Source organism: Hypoxylon trugodes (assembly GCF_022578975.1).
Source record: "Hypoxylon trugodes strain CBS 135444 unplaced genomic scaffold F4822scaffold_1, whole genome shotgun sequence".
NCBI classification, from domain to species: Eukaryota; Fungi; Ascomycota; class Sordariomycetes; order Xylariales; family Hypoxylaceae; genus Hypoxylon; species Hypoxylon trugodes.
Genome location: NW_026250016.1, coordinates 626,282 through 640,136, shown reverse-complemented (window position 1 = coordinate 640,136; position 13,855 = coordinate 626,282). Strand labels below are relative to the sequence as shown.

The 13,855-nt window shown below is 45.3% G+C and overlaps 4 protein-coding genes across 4 annotated transcripts; 1 reads left to right on the top strand and 3 right to left on the bottom strand.

Moving 5' to 3' along the window:
* Positions 1 to 37: 37 nt before the first annotated feature.
* On the bottom strand, positions 38 to 3,046 carry F4822DRAFT_384096 (uncharacterized protein). Its single transcript, XM_051456495.1, has 3 exons — positions 2,033 to 3,046; positions 1,806 to 1,967; positions 38 to 1,730 (listed from the first exon to the last, which is right to left on the bottom strand). Exons 1-3 carry the CDS (start codon positions 2,307 to 2,309, stop codon positions 709 to 711), a joined length of 1,461 nt encoding a protein of 486 aa, XP_051319034.1. The 5' UTR covers positions 2,310 to 3,046; the 3' UTR covers positions 38 to 708.
* A 1,710-nt stretch (positions 3,047 to 4,756) lies between these two features.
* F4822DRAFT_423727 (serine palmitoyltransferase) lies at positions 4,757 to 6,760 on the bottom strand (the record flags this gene model as incomplete). Its single annotated transcript, XM_051460022.1, has 1 exon — positions 4,757 to 6,760. The coding sequence occupies one exon, from the start codon at positions 6,758 to 6,760 to the stop codon at positions 4,757 to 4,759; it is 2,004 nt and encodes a 667-aa protein (XP_051319033.1).
* A 2,215-nt stretch (positions 6,761 to 8,975) lies between these two features.
* Positions 8,976 to 11,703, top strand: F4822DRAFT_5657 (acetoacetate-CoA ligase). Its single transcript, XM_051463669.1, has 4 exons — positions 8,976 to 9,473; positions 9,578 to 10,161; positions 10,218 to 11,333; positions 11,401 to 11,703. The coding sequence occupies exons 1-4, from the start codon at positions 9,255 to 9,257 to the stop codon at positions 11,513 to 11,515; spliced, it is 2,034 nt and encodes a 677-aa protein (XP_051319032.1). The 5' UTR covers positions 8,976 to 9,254; the 3' UTR covers positions 11,516 to 11,703.
* Positions 11,565 to 13,258, bottom strand: F4822DRAFT_384085 (Metallo-dependent hydrolase). Its single transcript, XM_051456494.1, has 4 exons — positions 12,979 to 13,258; positions 12,670 to 12,809; positions 11,900 to 12,569; positions 11,565 to 11,831 (listed from the first exon to the last, which is right to left on the bottom strand). Exons 1-4 carry the CDS (start codon positions 13,024 to 13,026, stop codon positions 11,664 to 11,666), a joined length of 1,026 nt encoding a protein of 341 aa, XP_051319031.1. The 5' UTR covers positions 13,027 to 13,258; the 3' UTR covers positions 11,565 to 11,663.
* Between the last annotated feature and the right edge of the window lie 597 nt (positions 13,259 to 13,855).

Below are 13,855 nucleotides of genomic sequence, written 5' to 3'. Positions count from 1 at the left end.
TCTTAAAAAAACACCACATTACCCAATTATACAAAGACGACTTAAGAATTCATAAAATTAACGAACCAAGAACTTGCTCGCTGACTTTGCTTGCAGAGCTAGATACACTGTCTGGCATATTGCACTAGAGCTGTATTTTTATTTCATAAAGCAATGAATCTCATTGCTTTCAGGATTAAATCACGAGCTTCTATATCTTTTGTGACAAATCCACGCCCCATTTACAATCACTCCCTCCTCCCCCCCTGACTCCCTATAAAAGCACTCGTAAATCACTATGATATATGGCACAATTCCATGGTAGAAAAAGCACATTTACATAATAAAAATATGTTGTAACAGCTTTGAATAGAGTTAGGAAGCATTTAATAATCCAAGATATCCATTCGGAAGCTATAGCTTGGTCTTTTTTTTAATTCTCGAGAATTCCATCGCTGAGACTAGCTCTAAGGCGCTGATTCAAGAAGAGCGTTGATAATCACTCGCTCCCCTTTCCTCCATGATGATAGATGAGAATGCTGGCCCGATAATTAATCGATAGAAAAATAGCAATACACGCACGCTATGCATTCATATCCTACTTTAATGTCAGTGCTCGTCCACCAGAGCAACAGCTATGGCATAGCTCCACCCATCTCGCTTCTCGTGGTAATTCGGAGATACGGCTTTTATATATCGGATAATTGGCCAGATCGACACGCCTGAAGATCATATGATCCCACCGGGTGGATCGTAACCAACTCCTCTTAGGTTCCCAGTATTCAGGCCAGCACTGCCAGGAGTTTCTGCATCCGCTTGCGCCGTATTCGTTTTTCGTAACATAAACATTGGCTTCTTTCCTTCTTTATCCAATTGCTTAAAAAGGATCAATGGCTTTTCTTCCAAACCCAGGCAACGTTCTTGGTCACCATAAACAATGTAAAGCGCGTATTGGTCCCATGGGGCATTGATCTGATATTTCTTCAGAGCAGCAGGTAGAACCTTGTAGCAAGGATCCTCCATGCTAACCCTAAACGACTTAAAGATCTCTACCGATGCTGAACTAGAACCTGGTGTCTCAGGGACAGGTGTTTGCATTCGACGTGGCGCGACGGGCTGTTTTGAGTTGTAGTTATGTTCGCTCTCGGAGAATGTCGTGCGGCTGGACGGCGTTTGACGGTCATCGGAGCGATAGGAGCGGGAGGCGAGGGTAGCACTGCCCAAAGTCGGGGGCGAAGTAGGTGACGGTATGTTTGGAGAATAGCCGGGCGATGTAGCTTGGCCAGAGCCATTCATGGCGGCTAAATGTGATGACGATAAAACGGCTCTCTCGGCGGCGTTCGCAGGGTCCAGGGTTTGTTCTACCGAGGGCCGCTCATGAGTAGTCTGTAAGTGAGTTGGGGAAGTGTTCTTAGGAATCGTACCCAGGACAATCTTCTTAGTAGAGTATTGTCGCTTTAAACCACCCGAGGATTGGTTTGATGGTGGTGTGGGAGCTGGAGGAGATATTGTTGAGGTCTCGTAGCCATAGGCGCCCTGGCTATTAGAAAGATGGGGAAGAGGCTGCTGCGCATCCTTAGCAAGGCGTAGAGCCGGCAACATATCCTCCCGTAGTCGTCTGAAGTCTTCGGTCATCCGTCGTAGGTCTTGTTCTAGGAAGTTCATGCGCTCGTCTCGAAGGCGTAGTTGTTCGACTAGGTGTTTAATGTCTTTCAAAGTCGCAGTAGCGTATTGGGCTTCAGCATCGGCAGCTATATGTAAAGTTCACTGGTTAATAGACAACGCAACGAAGTGCGCATAAAGCGAAAAAGCAGAATAAGACATACACAGTGGTACATAATGGTCACTTTCTATGGGAACATCTTGTGCCTTCTTAACGTCGTAAACGCTCTTGAGTATGGTTAAGCGGTGGCCGACACTAGTTACTCCCATAGCTTTGAGGTCATCATGCAGGAGGGCCACCAAAGCTTCGCCGACGATCTCGTTTTCTAAGAGGAGGGTGAAGGTTAGATTGATCATCATGGTGACGATGGTGGCCGGGCGCATAACACACCAATGAAACGATCCGAATACTGCTGCAGCCCTATACTCGTAATGAAATCGGCACACTCGTCGGCATCCCATTCGGATATTATCGTCTCGGGCAGTCTATCAGCGCTGCTTCGATGGCCATAGGTGGTAGGTGTGTGCTCAGTCGAAGAGCGACCCTCGGAATCGGTCGGGGAGATCTCAGAATCGGTAACGAGGACGGGGGAGCTGGTGTGGACGCTTCTCTCGTATTCATCGTCGGCGTCGGATTCCGCATAGGCGGTGCCCGAATCGAAATTCATCGTCGGTTCCCTAAGTCCAATGGATAGACCAAAAACCAAAGAAAAAAAAAAGTATCTTCAGATAAATTTGAGACTGTGGCGTATTTGAGATTTTAGATATCGTTCGCCCCTAGCGTTTCAAAACCCTCTTTGCTTCTTGCTATTCCCCCCACCTCCTTTTCTTTTCCTTCTCTTCTCTTTTAGACGGGGAGCCGCTCAAAGACGGAAGACCGAGAATGACGAAGCTACGGTCTGACCGATAAGGATCCGGAGCTCCTGAGTATTTTCTGTATGTCTCTCCCTTCCTAGGATACCCCGGGAAAAGGACAAGCCAAGTAAATACAATAAATGGTAGGTAAAATAATACGGAAATTGTCAAGATGACAACGTTGGCCTATATAGCGATGATAGTCTGAGATTGGTTGAATTGTTTTTCTTTCCAGTCCACGGAAAAGAAATCCGGTATACGACGAGGATGGTGGTTTGAGGAAGGGGAGGAAGAAACAAGAATAAGTTGGAGATTACATGTACATGTATGTATGCGTGTATGTATGTAGAGAGAACATTTGCGTTAATGAACTACCTAGGTACCTAATGGGTTAATGGCTACTAGGTGGAAACTAGAGAAACTGGAGACTGCGAGTCAAAAACAAAAAAGTATTTGTCGGGTTGTTGATGTTGCAAGCGCGGACTTGAAGGTTGCTACTGCTGCTAACAACTGATTTGATTTGATTTGAAGTTGCCCAGCGGTCCAGGTGCGTTGCAAAAAGAGCCACCCACCAGCACTCAGCGCTTTCCCTGGGTCCGCCCGCATTCATCAGTTTTGTCTGGTGGCAGGGTGGTGCCTCCCCCGGTCGATGCGTACCCATCCCATTACTCCAATTGGTTGGTTATAGTTGTACCGTACTGACCCAAAACTGCACAGCATAAAAAGGGGGTACACAGCCTCCATGGCCGCTGTACATAAACTCTCGGGCGTTTCTAATGCTCGGTTTATGTACCTGAGCAGGCCTAGCTGGGTATATGTAGCTGCTACCTACTTAGCGCTATCTTTTGTACATATCCACATACATGTATACATACATGTAGGTATTATTTCTTTGCTACTGTACCTTTATGTCCTCGTCCCTTACTTACATGTAGCCTCTGTAGATAACTTAAATAGATACATATATATATCGTGATTTTCTTGACTTTCTTTTTATATTACCATATAATATTTAATAAGTCATATATCATAAATTTTTAATTCTTTTATTATATTTTACATCTTTTTTATTTTTAAATTTTTAAATTTTCGTTTCTATATTTCATATTTATAAACAAGGATATCAATGATCTTCCACGGAAACGCCCGCCTAACAACAGCCGCTTAGGCCAAATTGCGATCAAATAATATATCTAGGTATTTCGTATTGCTAGAAATCAGTGGGAAATTGCAATTATCTGGGTAAGCCTTGCGTTACATTCGCTTCTACCGACTCAGCGGCACACACCTTTCGTGATCTATCATCTTTGATGCCTCATTACCACGGATGTGTGCCATAAACGTACCGTGGATAAATCATCATATCCTAGAAAGAGTCTTGCCCCGATAGGTAAGTCATAAAGCTTAGCAGTCTACTCAAGCAGGGCAATCGACGGAATTGTCTGCACTTAAGACAGGGGATTTGATGGCTCTTATTTAGGAGCAAAGACATACAAAGGCCAAAAGTGATTAGCCCACATATGTCTCTAATCACTTGGATAGCTACCTCATTCATAAGTACGGTAAGGGAAAGAAAACAAGTTAAGAGGACTCTTTTACAGTTGTCGTTAGGGACCTTAAGACGATAATTTCGGCGTAATTATAAGAATTCTCTCCTTGGCTAGATGTCCACTTTCTGAAATTGACACACCCCACAACCCTCAAGTGATAAATATTCGCTTATCTTGTGATAAAAACTGCAGGTTTCCTTATGTCTTGAATTGCTAGAAGTAGTAACCACGGGCATTTTTAAACATTAATCAACACTAAATCATAATAAATCGACATCCTTAGACTACGCACTTCAGGTATAGCTCAACATCATATGCGGTAGCGAACGAATTTGTATTTCCTATTGAACATGATTAAGGCCGAATCCACAAGGGATAGGCTAAAAGTCATTGTCGACCCAAGGTCAACAGACAAGGGCGGCAATACAATAAGTACAGCGTCGGGGTATCTTTGATTATAGGAGTAGGTGCGCCTCGCTCGTTCTTTTTTTAGACATACCAGCCGGCGCGAAGAAGTGAACCAAGGTGTTTCTGTATAGCGAGTGCGGGCCGAACCCCTCTAGATCCACTGCCAATTACCGGCTCACAGCCGTCTATTACCAACTCAACTCCGGGCGCCCTAGTTTGATAGATGATTGTATTCCCGTACCATAACAAAACGCCTCGATGCAATATACATACCCGCTCATCGCGTGGAGCATCATATTAGTCTATCTTAACCTAACCTTAGCATCCTCTGCGCCGCGAGCGATGACCTCCTCCAGCGACCATCGTGGCGGTTCGATAGCGCCTTCTAATCCATTAGCTTTACGCCACGCTTGCTCGTCCTTCGGAGTAACGCCCTCTGGTAGAGGCTTAAGGCCTCCTGCAATACCAGTCGAGAATTTCAGCTGCAGGATGTCGCCAATTTCATCGCAAGCAGCTAGGAGGCGGTCCATGTCATCCTTGTTGTGAGCAGCAGAGACACAGAATCGTGCGCGTGAACTGATCAATGGAGTGGCGGGATAACCCACAACAACCACCGAAATTTTACGTTTGAGCATTTCGTGGCTGAAGGCAGAGATTTTGGCAGGGTTGTACAAGGTAATAGGGATAATAGGAGAATCGTCGTGTCCGTAAACAATTAAACCAAGACGCTTGAGACCGAGACGAAGATAACGAGAGTTGAAGGCAATGCGTTGGAGACGTTCCTCGCCTTGACCAGGAACGATATCGCCGGTAATGATCTTCAACGAAGCAAGAATTTGCGTCAAAACAGCAGGAGTAGGCGATTCACCCAGCATAGTGGCAGCATTTGTACTTCTTAGCTTATCAATGATATGCTTTTCAGCTGCAACGTAACCTCCATTGGCACCAAAAGACTTGGTCAGAGTGCCCATCAAGATATCAACTCTGCTAGGATCAATGCCGAAGTAGTCGCATACACCGCGACCCCTGGGACCAAGGGCTCCGATACTGTGGGCTTCGTCGACATAGAGAGCAAACTTGTACCTATCCTTAAGAGCCAAAACACCAGGTAGATCACACATTGTACCCTCCATAGAGTATAAACCCTCAATAGCGACAAGTATCTTTTTCCAGGGGCGGTGAGTGCGGGGTTGGCCTTGAGCAATAGCTTCGCGCAGTCTCTTCTCCAGATCGCCCATATCATTATGTCTGAACGAGCGAATGACAGCACCAGAAAGACGGGCGCCAAGTCGGATTGAGGCGTGGTTCAACTCGTCAGACAGAATAAGACATCCTTTAGATACGATAGCAGGGAAGGAACTTGCGTTTGTGACGAATCCCATGGAGAAGACCATAGCAGCCGGCTTGCCAACAAACGAAGCAACTTCCTTCTCAACTTCAAGAACGAGATCAGAGGTACCAGAATCAGCGCGAGGGCTGCAAAAGCTAAGACCGTATTTCTTGACACATTCCTCAACGGCGGTAGCGCAAGGACCTTCGGACTGAGCAAACCCAAGGTAGTTATAAGAGCTCATATTGAGGGTCTCGGTTTGGCCGCCAATATACTTGTATGATTCATTGAAGTCATACGAAACACGATTCAGAAGGTTGATGTACCGGCCTGGTACCCCAGTGCTTGTCCTGGCGAAACAGTCATCTATGCGCATCTTCAATCTTCTTGTGTAGAAGCTATCGAAGTCGTCGTTCAGCGGCGCATAGCCATTGGAGGCACGAATAGTCTTGTATAATTGCTTTTGACTGAATCTCTTGCCAAAGAAATCTCTTATATGACCAAGAGCCAGAAGAAGTAGATAACTGATATAGGTGGTTAAGACGTAGTAATAGGGAGGCTCGTCAATGACGGGAGCTTCCAGCTGTTCTCCATGATGCTTGCTCACGTAACGATGGCTTGGGTGGACCAATGGGCCGAATTGAGCATCGAAACGCCTCTGGGCTGAGACTTCGGTGGAAGATGGAGGCTGGAAAAGAGTAGTTGGCGGCTCGTCGGTATTAGGTTCGCCGGCCGTTGCGGTAGATAAGGAAATGGAAGGTAATGACAGGCTCGCGGCAGTAATGGAGGGAGAGGAACCGTTCTGCATAGCCATGAGGGCTTGCTGAGCCGACGACTGTTGGCTGGCTTTAGGAGACGAAGAGAAGAATTGACTGAGGCGGTTCCCTCGGGATTGTGAGGGTCTTCTCTCGCCGATCCTCTCGGAGTGCGGCATGCTGCTAGAAGTGGTGAAGGGAATCGAGATACGTCGTGGCATTTCTATAGGTGAAGGAAATGGGCAATTGGCGTATATATTCGGGCGGTTGAAAAGATAAACGCACAAATAGAGCCTCTCGGTGACTGGCTACTAGTTGTGAATCTGAAATAAGTGTTAATTGAATCATGACAAGCTAGGTTTGTTAAATGGAGGTTTCAATTTGAGTAGGAAATAGTTTAAGGGTTAAAAAGGAACCAGTAACAGTAACATGTAGGATTCGTTTGAACCGATGTGACGCAAGGAGGCATGGCCACACCGTCTCTGGCATAAGCTAATGGCGGATTCAATAAGCATTGCAAGTCGCAATGTGCTTGCTTGATTGCTTGCTTACCACATCTGCCGATCGTAGCGCCAGCGCGGATTCACGAATGAACTAGGGGCGTTCGCAAAGAGGGATGATAATAAAAATGGCAATACCCAAAATATTGGGATAAATTGAACTCACTTTGTCCTTTCCTTAGCTTCCGTCCGTCGCACTCGCCGTTTAAGCTGTGGTCTCTTTTCCTGTGGTCCACGGATGAACCGGTCGGGGTAGCTTGAAGCTGGGTAACACCTCTAGTGGTTGAGCTCGAGTGAGGGAGAGAATGTCGATTGGCGAGTAGCTGATGTTGAAAATAAGAGCTTGGAGTCCAATAAAGGGGAAAGAATTCCCGTCGATGCAGCAATCACAACGACGACTACTTGCCCTTCAACATCAACACCTTTTAAGAAGTTGACGAAGAGGAAAGGTGCACGATGTTGAAAAGGAGACGAAATGGAAGAAAATCAAATTTAGGAGGCGCGAGAGAGCAAATAGAAGGGAAGAGTTTCGAAATGCGGGTCTAAATTAGCGTGTACCTAAGTACCAATACTGTAATTCACCTCGAGACATGAAGTTTCGCGTTAAACGCCACCCACCGTAAATCAAAACTCGGGGGTTCGGGTGATACAGCCCTGAATAACAAGCCTACAAGCCTGCAAGCCCAGCCCAACCCAGCCTTCGCAACCCTTGACCAACTTTGCAACAAAGACCCCCATTCCTTCCGTAATAAACGGCATCTCAGCCAACCTCGTTAAGCTCACTAGCAATGATCCTCGCGACTGCCACTCTTTTTGCTCCTTTCCGGACGATCCGCGACTCCACATCGTCGTCCTGTTCCCGCAGTGCCGACACATTACGGAGTCAGGTCATTACCCAAATAAGTCATCTTACTAACAGACAATTTGTACATCGAGATTCCTGTAGTGGAGTGGTATTAGACGACTAAGTCTACATCAAAAGTGAAGTCATTTAGGTGTAGCTCATAATTAATTCAATTCAAGATACACAAGGTAGAAGGCATCACATCAAATATGTTTTCTTTTTCTTTTTTGGGTTTTCATTAAAACCGGTCATTTACGTTAAGACGCGCGCATTACAAAGCAAATGGGAATAGTTCCAGTCGCGAAATTAACTCCTAAGCGCACCTTCATTTTAGGAACCACGCCATCCTCCTTGGCAAAGCTTCAAATTGGTTTTATGAGCACATGCGCAATAATGACGACCCGTAGGCTAGGTACAAGTGGGGAGATATTTACAAGAATAACCACAGAAAGGATCCAACTCCTCTGCTCCTTTCTTATAGGTACTTCCAACTGACATTACGACCTGGCTGCCTAGTCAATTAATTAATTATGTCCCTACAAATACGTGTATAAAGGCATGCACTCATACATTCATAATAAAATTGGTTAGTACATGTAGATGTAGGTATGGATCCCCATGCGAACTTATCCCCCATAAATAGTTCAAACCGGTTGCCTCAATCAACAACGGGATTCAGAAAAGGAATCGCGGCAAATTAAGCTCAAAATCTTTGGCCTTCCAATGTTCATTTCAACAATGAATCCCGCCCTTAGGTGCCTTAAACTACAGCAGCTAAGTACATGTAATTACACATAAGGGAAGGCGCAGGGTCCTAGCCTTACATGTATCCTAATTAAAGCTTATTTTTCTAGGTACAGTACAGTACAGTACAGCACATTGGTTGAATCTGCGACAGCGGCCTCCAAACAAAAATCAATTGGGTTGAAAGAAAGAAGCCGAGCCTTCGGTCAATAAGTTTAGAGCTACCGGCCAGCTACCTACAAGCTGTTTTACCTAGGCAATGCAATAGCGACGAGTCTAAACGCTTACCACTGAAAACTTACATACATCCACTAATAGACTATCGGAGTACTCCAGTAGTGAAAGTCCCCGTAGCTTTAAGCTTACTTAAATTTAAGATCCGATCTAAAATACTCTAGTACTTAAGTAAATTGACTCTATTCAGATACCTAAGCTACATGTAGATTCTATTAATTACATGTATTTATTAGCTTTATCAACCTCTTTCGAAATAAAGAACTAATTGTAATCTCAACAAACCCTCATGTGCTCTCGACAACATTGGCAACATTAAATTAATCGAGTCCTATCCGAAACGGTTCTTATATTCCCGTTTTCAAATTAGGAATATAGAGATCCGTAAACACCATGACTACCAACCGAAATCCCGTGCCCGTTGAGTTATGGCGACATCCAAACCCCTCCTCAACTCAGCTATACAAGTTCCTAGAGCATGTGAGATCTAAATATGATGATAATATCAAAGATTATCCATCTTTATATAAATGGTCTGTCGAAAACATTGCCGACTTCTGGGGTGAAGTGTGGCATTTCTGCGGCATAAAGGCATCTAAGCCATACTCATATGTAGGTGTGATAGGGTCCTTTATTATGAATAATGCAGCCACTTTAAGTATGCTGCTTCATATGTCTTAAACTCACCCAATCATAATTAACATACTACGCCATAGATCTTACCGGATAATGCACCTATGTTCCCTAGGCCCGACTTCTTCTCCGGATCACTCCTGAACTTCGCAGAAAACCTCTTGTTTCCAGCCAACGTAGACATTGCAGAGACCTCTATTGCTGTTATAACAACTACCGAAGCTGAAGGACACCTCGAGCCCACAACATGGGCCGAATTGCGGGAAGCAGTGCGGCGATGCTCCAATGCGTTGAGAGCTGCTGGCTTGAAACCCAAGGATGTAGTTGCAGGTTTCGTATCCAACCATACCGGAGCTCTCGTGGCGATGCTATCCGCGGCCGCCATCGGAGCGGTGTGGACAGGAATGAGCCCGGATACTGGCGTGAGTGCCGTTCTTGATAGATTAGTTCAGATTGGACCTAAGGTCCTGTTTGCGGATAACGGAACCGTGTACAACGGCAAGTCGTGGTCTAGCACGGGGAAGACGTCCCAAATAGTCGACGAGCTCAAGTCAAAGGGCTTAGAACTCGTCGTTGTCATAAACAATATCCAAGATTTCGATCTAGACTTATCAACTCTAAACTCGAAGGGGCTTGCGGCAGAGGAATACAAGAGCTTTTTGAAAAGGTATTCCTCGAATTACAACATTAAATCTCAATACTTTCGGATCTAACAGAATATAGTGGAAACGAAGGACCCTTGAGATTCGAACAACTTCCGCCATCACACCCCCTTTACGTCCTATATTCTAGCGGTACGACTGGCCTACCAAAAGCTATAGTCCATACCGCGTTAGGTACTCTTATCCAGCATAAAAAGGAGCACTACCTTCACTGTTCGATGAATTCAACTTCCAGGATGCTTTATTATACGACTACCTCTTGGATGATGTGGCATTGGAACATATCGGCACTTGCGTGCGGGACAACCTTGGTTCTATACTCCGGCTCGCCTTTCAAGCCACATGGACACCTTTCTCTACCCAGACTCCTGTCCTCGTTGAAGGTTACCCATTTCGGTACCTCAGCTGCTTATCTTACCACTTTGGAAACCCATGGTATCTATCCTGTACGATCGCATGATCTTTCCCACCTACAGGCAATCTACTCGACGGCGTCACCTTTACCGCCGTCAACCTTCTCCTTTGTCTACGAGGCATTCCCCGCTCACGTTAACTTGGCTTCCATCACTGGCGGTACTGATATTATATCCCTTTTCGGCGCCCCATGTCCGTTACTCCCTGTTTACGTAGGCGAGATCCAATGTGCAGGGCTTGGCATGGCCATTGGTGTGGTAGATTCTATCAGCGGCGCTCCAACACCCGGTGAGGACGGAGAGCTAGTATGTACGAAACCATTCCCCTGCCAGCCCCTAACATTTTGGGGCCCCGACGGCGAAGCCAAATATCGTGGCAGTTATTTCGAACGCTTCGATAACATATGGCACCATGGAGACTTCGTAAGAATTGACGTCAAAACTGGTGGCTTGACCATGTTGGGACGTAGTGATGGTGTTCTCAAACCGGCCGGTGTACGATTCGGTAGTGCAGAGATTTATAACGTATTAACAAGGTTCTTCGGTAGCGAGATTGAAGACGCGGTTTGTGTTGGCCGAAGGCGAGAGACGGACCGTGATGAAACGGTTTGCTTATTCGTCGTCATGGCCGAAGGAAATGAATTCTCTCCTGAATTGCATGAGAAAATCAAAAACATGATTCGGAAGGAATTAAGTCCACGACACGTCCCCGGCGTGATAGAGGAATGCGGAGCAGGAATTCCGAAGACCGGGAATGGGAAAAAGTAAGTTCGCGTCGTTTCTCAACTTATCATGAGATTTTATTTTAAGCGTTTGCTTACATTTCATCAGGATCGAGGTCGCAGTCAAACAGATTCTTTCAGGTATCAATATCAAGACGAATGCTAGCGTGGCAAACCCTGAGGCTCTGGCTTGGTTTAAGGAATGGGCAACCCGGAATGATTAAAGTGGTGTAGATAGAAAGCGACTATACTCAACAGAAGCCAATGGATTATGTTATTTAGAAAAAATAGATGAATGCGCACCTTAGAAGGCATGAGGGCATAGACATGGCAGCTAACCTAGTAAAGGGGCAAGTATACGTGCGTGCACATTCACCACATAAGCCCTATTAACCTTGACTTCTCGTCATCTCCCGCGAAGATGACATCGATACCCTTTCTCGCCAACCCCAGAATTTCTGCTCGTTGCAGCTTGAAATGTTCTTGAATAAGCCTCCATTCATTTGATAACGGACTACCAAAGACGCCCACATCATCGGTCTAAAATTTGCCAATCAGTCCAGGACCTACGAGAAAAATATTCATCGGACCTGCATGCTTTAACTTACACAGGGTACAACAACCGGTCCGTCGACACGCCACCACTCTCCGAAGTGATGAGCCTCAAAACTACCGACGATCATTTTCGCATGAACATTACAACTAAGGCAAAGTTCTAATCCGATACCCGTCCGCGCCGCGATCTGACGTTTAATGTCCTCAGGAACGTGGATGACGTGTCCGAGACGATCCGGCAACCAACTTAGGATCGTATTCAACTCCGCCTCGCTGGCACTGGCCTCCGCCTCGGCGAAGTGAATCGTCACTTTCAAGCCCGCCGCCTTAGCCTCTTCTATGGCTGGCGTGAATAGCGAGACGTCGCCTTTCGTTGGGTCACCGCAGATATCGATCGCTACGACGCCTTGCTCTTGAAACCCCTTAGCCAGAGCGATGACCCCGTGTGCTTCCTCGATTGAGTTACGTCGGTCGATAGATAGTATAAGACGGGCGTGTAGTGATGGGGCTTCGAGCTGCGCAGCCTTGATCGCCCGAAGCACAGCCTCGACGTAGCCTGACTTATCCAGACCAGCAACAGTCATTGCTCGCGGCGTCGTCCTTAACTCGACGTATACTACCCCATCTTCCGCAAAATTCTTGACTACAGATTTCGTAGAATACTCCAGGGACTTGAGGTCATTGACAAGGTTGTAGATGTAAGTTGAGAATAATGGGAAGAAACTATAAAAAACAAGAGAACGGCATTAGCTTTCTCCTTGCATCTATTTGTTTAAGGAGAGGTTTAAATCATTCCCGTTGGGGGATTAGATGCGCTCCTTACGTTTTGAGGTCGTAATCATGCCTTCCAGGAGGCATTACTATTAGGGGGTCTTCGAGATCAGTCTCACCAGCTGCCCTTTTCACTTCCCAGATCTCGTGAAGACATTTCCGGCTTATACTTCCAGTAAGATGGGCGTGGAGCTGTGGAGCGCGATAACGCGTTAGTACGCTCGAATGAGGGATCTTGGTAGAAGTCGAGAGTAGGGAGATAGCGATAAATAGTAAATGATATATATGTATTTGAGGAGTAGTGCGTTTGAATAAATGTATATAGAATTCCCAGTTTATACGGTGGGAATGATATGATTACCTCGATCTTTGGCATAGACTTGAAGTCCAGGTCAGGTTCCTCCGCCATGATGCTATTCGAGCTGAGGAGAGTTACCTAGGCTTATCGTACTTATTGCCCATGTATTTATTATACTGACTTGATAATCATTGGGGTGACAATTGCGAATGAATCGATCTAAATTGGGGCTACAAATAAGCCTAATGATATGATATCGATGATTTGAGATTGAAGCGATACGTTGTAAATTTGATTTTTATAATTAGTTGGTGAACTGATTATAAAAATCAAAGGTTTTATTTCTAAACTAGCTTATGGTATGTACTGTACTCTATTGGCCGTAATTATATACATCTATTAGTACCTACATATGTATTTTAAGAGTAGTAGTCTGTAGCGCCATTAAATCTACTATAAATGAGCTCGATTAATTAGAATACATTTGAAATCAACTATAGTATAAGGAAATGCTAGATATGGTCTGAGATTCGCGTTATTATTAATGAAGCCTCATCCCAGCTTATCTTAATTATCATTGATTAACGTTATCATAACCAAAAAAGGAGGTTAGAGTCTGTAAAATCTACATTGATAATCTTCTATAGTCCAGTTACGAGGACTAGGAGTCGCTTATAGATTGATGGTGTCACAATACCGAAGAGACACAACTAACTGGTATGAGGCGTCATCTGGTCCCTCGCCAAAATTGGCGCTTCTAGAAACACCATATGCATAGCGTCAGATCTTCCCGGCCGATCACGACGTACATTATGTAGCACAGTACGCTCTTAGGTTATCGATTGTCCTGCGAAAACAAGCCGTAAACCATTCATGGGGAGTGATGCTTGGCCCATATGGGTATCTTGCAAAGGATTTATGGAATTCATGTTGTATCTGG

Excerpts from the sequence above, each read along its gene's own strand:
- F4822DRAFT_384096 (XM_051456495.1), bottom strand. The coding sequence starts at position 2,309 with ATGAATTTCGATTCGGGCACCGCCTATGCGGAATCCGACGCCGACGAT. Across the intron at positions 1,968-2,032 it reads GTATTCGGATCGTTTCATTG|AAAACGAGATCGTCGGCGAA; the intron begins GTGTGTTATGCG and ends CCCTCCTCTTAG. Across the intron at positions 1,731-1,805 it reads TGACCATTATGTACCACTGT|CTGCCGATGCTGAAGCCCAA; the intron begins GTATGTCTTATT and ends CTTTACATATAG.
- F4822DRAFT_5657 (XM_051463669.1), top strand. The coding sequence starts at position 9,255 with ATGACTACCAACCGAAATCCCGTGCCCGTTGAGTTATGGCGACATCCA. Across the intron at positions 10,162-10,217 it reads TACAAGAGCTTTTTGAAAAG|TGGAAACGAAGGACCCTTGA; the intron begins GTATTCCTCGAA and ends AACAGAATATAG. Across the intron at positions 11,334-11,400 it reads AAGACCGGGAATGGGAAAAA|GATCGAGGTCGCAGTCAAAC; the intron begins GTAAGTTCGCGT and ends ACATTTCATCAG.
- F4822DRAFT_384085 (XM_051456494.1), bottom strand. The coding sequence starts at position 13,026 with ATGGCGGAGGAACCTGACCTGGACTTCAAGTCTATGCCAAAGATCGAG. Across the intron at positions 12,810-12,978 it reads AGTCTATGCCAAAGATCGAG|CTCCACGCCCATCTTACTGG; the intron begins GTAATCATATCA and ends CGCGCTCCACAG. Across the intron at positions 11,832-11,899 it reads GACCGGTTGTTGTACCCTGT|ACCGATGATGTGGGCGTCTT; the intron begins GTAAGTTAAAGC and ends GGCAAATTTTAG.